Source organism: Colobus angolensis, unplaced genomic scaffold (assembly GCF_000951035.1).
Source record: "Colobus angolensis palliatus isolate OR3802 unplaced genomic scaffold, Cang.pa_1.0 Scaffold117, whole genome shotgun sequence".
In the NCBI taxonomy this organism is placed as follows: Eukaryota; Metazoa; Chordata; class Mammalia; order Primates; family Cercopithecidae; genus Colobus; species Colobus angolensis.
Window position 1 is genome coordinate 3,090,466 of NW_012112808.1, and position 6,218 is coordinate 3,096,683.

Consider the following 6,218-nt stretch of genomic DNA (forward strand, 5'->3'; position numbering starts at 1 on the left):
GGGCGACAGAGAGACTCCGTCCCAAAAAAAAAAAAAAAGTGGGGGCTTTTATCAGTCAGTCAGTTGGTGGGAGGAAGAAACGCAATTGCCAAGGTAAAGAAACAAGGGTAGGGCCGGGCTGGGCGCAGTGGCTCAGGCCTGTAATCCCAACACTTTGGGAGGCCGAGGCGGGTGAATCACGAGGTCAGGAAATCGAGAACATCCTGGCTAACACGGTGAAACCCCATCTCTACTAAAAATACAAAAAATTGGCTGGGCGTGGTGGTGGGCGCCTGTAGTCCCAGCTACCTGGGAGGCTGAGGCAGGAGAACGGCGTGAACCCGGGAGGCGGAGCTTGCAGTGAGCCTAGATCGCCCCACTGCACTCCAGCCTGGCGGATAGAGCGAGACTCCATCTCAAAGAAAAAAGAACAAGCGTAGTACCTGGTACCTGGCAGTGCCTTGACAGATACCTCTTGTCCTTAATACAAGACATGTTTGTCCTCATCATCACTGACCTAAGAGGCTAACCATGAACTACTTTCCCTTTGACACTATCTTCTTTTCAAAAGGGGAGACGTCAGTACACGCTAAAGATATCTAATCCAGGCAAAATGCCACTGGTGGTTTTTTCTTCTTTTTCTCTCCTGAACTTGATAGACTTGACACTAGATTCTACCCGAGAGGCTAATCAGGAAGAAAGGCTGAGAACAGTCAAACAAGAGAAAGAATGGGGTGAATTTGCCCTATCAGATAAGCAAGCACATTATAAAACATAGCTATGAAGCTGGCACATCACCAGCACTCAGTAAATATTTTTTGGCACTTTTTAAATACTTGCTTTTGAATAAAGTTACAATTATTAAACTGTAAAAATAACAGTAATGACAACAAGCACTTTTCATGGCGCCCTTGCTGAACGCCAGGCTCTGTGTGGAGAGCTTTATCCACACACGTTATCTCACTTGAACCCACAACAGTGTTTTTCACACCCAACTGCAACTCTTTTGTGGATCACACCTGTAACCCCAGCATTTTGGGAGGCCAAGGTGGGAGGATCACTTGAGCCCAGGAGTTTGAGACCAGCCTGGGCAACATAGGGAGACCCCGTCTCTATAAATAATTTTAAAAATTAGCGAAGTGTGGTGGTGTGCACCAACAATCCCACTTACTCAGGAGCCTGAGGCAGGGGGATCACCTGAGCCCACTAGGAGGTTGAGGCTGCAGTGAGCCATGACTGCGCCACTGCACTCCAGCTTGGGCAATAGGGTAAGACCCTGTCTCAAAAAAAAAAAAAAAAAATGGCATAGCTGTGACTGTCTTAAGAAAATGACTTTGACTTTGGGCAAGTTAACTATGTGCTATGATCTGAATGTTTGTGTCCCCCTAAAATTCAAATATTGAACCTAACCCCTCACTGAGATAGTATTAAGAGGTAGGGCCTTTGGGAGGTGAACAGGTCATGAGGTCCTTGTAAATGGGATTAGTACCCTTACAAAACGGGCCCAAGGGAGTCTGTTTGCTCCTTCTACCATGTGACGACACAGCAGGAATCGACTATGTATGAGGACCTGGCTTTCACAAGACAGCCTATCTGCTGGCACCTTGATCTTGGATATCCCAAGCTTCAGAACTACGAGAAATAAATGCTTGTTGTTTATAAGCCACCCAGTTTATGGTATTTTGTTACAGCAGTCCAAACACACCAAGAAACTATGTCTCCCAATCTGTACAATGGCATAACAATAATAGTCTCTACATGCCAAGATAGCTGCAAAGATTCAACTGGATTTTGTACCTGGGGCTGGGACCAGAGAGTCTGGCACAGAGTCAAGTCTCAATAAAGGTGGCTACTATTTTGCCTATGCAACAGAATCACTTCTGCATTTGAAATGGGTATTATTGCCACATAATTGAAAGCCACAAGGCAATAAAAATAATCTCATCACATCTTAGCCTGAATCGAGCACTCATATTCCTTACAACGCTGATTACTGCAAAGGCCCCTAGTTTAGAAACTCAGTCAAACTCAACACTCCACCACCAGCAGTCCTTACTTTCCAATAACCCTGGGACCTGTTTTTCTGTAGGTTGCTTTCCCTTTGCCTGAGGCTCCACTACTCTAAAGATTAACATTAAAAAAATTATTAACAACTTCCTTCAATCCTCCTCACAACCCACTGAAACTTCTCCAGTGCCAATGAATTTTGTAGGTGACTTTTTAAAATTACCTAAATAAGCATTGCTGGGTCAATATTTAATTCTAAGTATTAATTATAAAACTACGCATGAGAAAAAAACAAACAGTAAAAAGAAAAAAATGCCTTTCACCTTTGCCTAATGGATTCATCATCAGTCCTCCTCTTTAGAGGTATCAGTGTTAGGTTTCTTATAAACCATTACATACAGATGAATCTCTGTGTGTGTGTGTGTGTGTGTGTGTGTACATTTGTTAGCACACACATACACACAACTTTACTCCACTGTGGATATCTTGCTTTTCTCAATCCTCTACCTTGGAACTCTTTTAAGATCAACACCCTCTTTCTAAGAGTTGCATAACATTCCACCAAATGATTTAGGCCGTAACTTAACAAATTTCCCAGTTTTGTATATTAAGGTCATTTATGATTTTTTGTTATAACGATGATGCAAAAATCATCATCTTTACACATAGATCTTTGTAGGCAGAAATATAATCCATATAATAAAAATTAGAAATTAGAAAAACTAGAAATGGTCAGATCAAAGAGTTTATAGATTTCCAATTTTTTTAGGGAAGCATTTTTTGCTTAAGTATAAAGATTTCTAATCTTGACAGCTACTGTCAAATTTCCCAATATGAAAGTTTCAGATGTTTTGATCCTTTATGCTTCTGTGACCAATGCAGAGGCGTCTGTTTCATCACTCCTCTACCAGCAATTGATGCTCAGTTAATATTTATCAATCTCGCTGGTTAAAAAATGGCATTTTATCACTATTGTAGCACGCATGTCTTTCCTTATAAATTAGGTCAAGTATATTCAGTTGCCAATTTATATACCTCTTTCCACTCACTGCCAACTTCTGAATCATTGACTTTCCTTGAAAGTACTGTTGGGAAGGTTATCAAGTAGCCTTGTCTTCAAGACCAAGGACACCATCTTACTCTCATCATCCCGGCAATATTTGACACTAACCACCACCACCTCCTTCAGGATGCTCTTCTCCCTTTCCTGCCATGCCTATTTGCTGTGCTGGCTCTCCTCTATGGACTGCAAGTCAATCTTCTCCCTGAAATCCTAAAGAGGGGCATATCCCAATGTCCAATCCCTGGCTCCCTTTTATTCTCACGTAACATCCTTAAATTGTGGTTTATGTGCAAAAGATTTCCAAATGTCGATGCTCAAATCACCTGAGACCTAACCCCGCGTTTTCAGCTTTCTGCTGAACACCTCTAGCAGCGGGATGGATGTCCTTCCCACACTTCAGATAATGAACAAGGTCAACATGCGTGAAACACTTGCTCTGTGCTTGTACTTGACACGTATTGCATCTCATGTAACTCTCCACATCCAAGAGAGAACACACCAACTTCATTGTCCACCTTCCTCAATCGTTAACTCGCCTCCTTCAGCATCAAACCTCAGTCAATGACTCTACGCTCACATCCTTCCCCCTTCTTCCCATCCAGTGAGCTGCCAAATCCTGCCAATTCTGCCAGTGAATGGTCTTCGTGTAACTATCCTGCCTTCCCATTTCACCTCTGGCTCAGACTGCTGATCACCTGCCTCTTACCTCAATCTTGACACCACCAGAGTTCTCTACTGAGAATATAAATAACATCACGTGAACCTGCCTCCTCAAAGCCCAAGGCCTCTGGACTTATTTCCTGCCATCCCTCCATGTCCCGGGGCTCCAGGCCTACACTGGCAAGGCACTGAACTCACAGTTCCTGTCCCAGCAGGCCCAATACTTCACAAGACTCATGCCAGTACATAATCCCTCTCTCACCAGATCACGGGCTCACCAGGTCTCATTCCGCTTATATCCCAGACAGCACCCAGCACAATGCTATGTGTTTGGTAGGTGCTTAACAAATACTTTCTAAAGTTACACAACACAATTTGCTAGCATATGCTCATATTATTCCAAAGAAGAAAAAGAACTTCCATACAATGAAAATCCATAATAAAGAAAAATCTTTGTAAAGTTTATCTTCTATGATTGAATGTACACAGAAACATAAATATTCCCTTTGAGCAAAAAAGTCAAACTCTAAACAGCTTTAGAAATAACTCAAAAGTCACAAAAAGCAGATTCTAAAAACACTGGGTTTTAATGATTACAAACCAAAATAATGATTCCCTACTTGCCAAGAGAAGAAACAGATTCAGAAGAGTCAAATAAGGTTCTGGAAATCTTTTGATTTTATGGTCTTCAGATGCCCCAATCAGGCATCAGAACTACCAAACATTAACCTCCACAAGTTGATATGACAAAAGCAAAAAAGGCCTATGTTAAGTCAAATATCCACCAACTTGGTAGAGAAGTCAATAAAATCAAAGGGCTCTGTGTGAACCTCGCCTATCACCTTTGAGGACACATCCCATTTAGGTCTACTTCATTCTTTAAAGTCAAACCAATTTAAAAAGTAACTTTTCCAAACAATCTTTCTAAACTGATTAAAAGAGGTCATTAAAAAGGGAGCACAGACTACTTTTCAGTGAATGAAGATAAGGATTCTGAAAAGCATTACTTTGTAGAAATATATAACAAGATTAAATTTTGTGTGTAACACTCTTCCTCTCTCTTAATATCAGAATATTTCAAACACGTGTAAAGCGTCCTTGACTTTTTTCTAGGAGTCAGGACTTTGTCAGAGTCGTCTCTGACATAAAGTTAGGAACTGCTTAGTTATGGATTAGAGATTCACGGAATCAAAATCATCTCTAACTGAAAGATTAAAAAGTAGCATGGTTAATTGTTAAGAGAACTTCTGAGTTGGTAGAAATGAGGGGTTGGCCTGACAGCTCGTGGTGCCCCCCTCAGCACTCTCACCTTCCCCCCAACTATTTTACATCTTCATGGTAATGTTCCCTTGATGGTTTTTTAAAGGGGGAACAGGAAAAGCTCAAGTTAATAGGAAGGAGGGAATTAATAGACTCTTCTCCTTTACCACCAGGGTCCTCTCCAGGGCAATGTGAACGGGACAGCAGTGCACGAACTCCTCCAGGCCCCCAGAGGCCACAGCTTAGGCCCGGTGGGCCAGGGACCAGCCAGTGACACTTTTAAGTCCAGGTTGGCTTTGGGGGAGCTGGAAACAGGCTTCCTCAGGGTGGGCGCGCGACAAGGGGGCGGGGCGCGGGCGGCCCCACTCACCTGCGATTCATGGGCCGGACCCTCACGGCCACCTTGACCGATGCCATCGCTCATCCCGACCCAGCCCGCGCGGGGTCCCACCAGCCCAGAACTCCGCGGTCGCCGGCGACGCAGGCGACTCAGATCCCGGCTCCCGCCCACTTCCCTTTCGCCCCCGCCCCTGTGCTCCCGGCCGGACCTGGAGTTCCGCGGCAGCCCCACCTGCCAGGCCACTGAGCATGCCCAGAGCGGCACCGGCCCGCGTGATCCGTGCGCCGCGGTTTGGCGACTGCCGGGCGGCGCGGAGGGGCGGGGCCGCGGGGCCTGGGCGCAGCCTCCGGGATCGCCTAGTCTGGAAGGGCCACGTTGTGGACCATGGCGCAGAGGTTACGGAGGGCGACTAGGGACGGATGGTTTCAGGAAAACTAGAACCCACTCTTATAGCCTGAAAAACTGGAGAGAAGAGGATCGCAGCAATTTAAAGCCAGCGGCAAGGATCACAGTCCTGGGGTCAGATGACCAAAGCCAGTTTTTCAGCCCTTAGCAAGGACCTGACTTCACCCAGTCAAGCATGAGTTAACTCATCCATTTTACCCTCGAACAAACTGAGTCGCAAAGATGATCACAGCTTGTTACTGGCGAACTCCGCTAGGGCCTTCTCTGCTACCCTAAGGAGCTCCAAGCGGTTAATAGGGCGTTGGATGTTTTAAATGTGTGCGGGAATGTCGTTACATTGGCTAGAATCAAACCTTATTTGGACTTGTTTTGCACTTTTGTTACACTTTAGTAATTTTTAGTTTTAATCATAAGGGAGTTAAAGGCGAAGACAACTGGTATTTTTTTTTTTTTTTTTTTTTTGAGACAGAGTCTCGCTCTGTCACCCAGTCTGGAATGTAATAG

General features: G+C 44.4%; 1 protein-coding gene across 4 annotated transcripts in view; it reads right to left on the reverse strand.

The window, feature by feature from the left end:
• The window catches only part of KIF16B (kinesin family member 16B), a 325,669-nt gene extending 320,124 nt beyond the window's left edge, over positions 1–5,545 (reverse strand). For 3 of the 4 annotated variants that reach the window (XM_011962694.1, XM_011962686.1, XM_011962670.1), the window contains exon 1: positions 5,340–5,545. In XM_011962694.1, the coding sequence (XP_011818084.1) occupies positions 5,340–5,386 (47 nt within the window). In that variant the 5' untranslated portion in view covers positions 5,387–5,545. The remainder of the gene's footprint in view (positions 1–5,339) is intronic. The other variant, XM_011962678.1, reaches the window with a different exon arrangement.
• Positions 5,546–6,218: the final 673 nt, after the last annotated feature.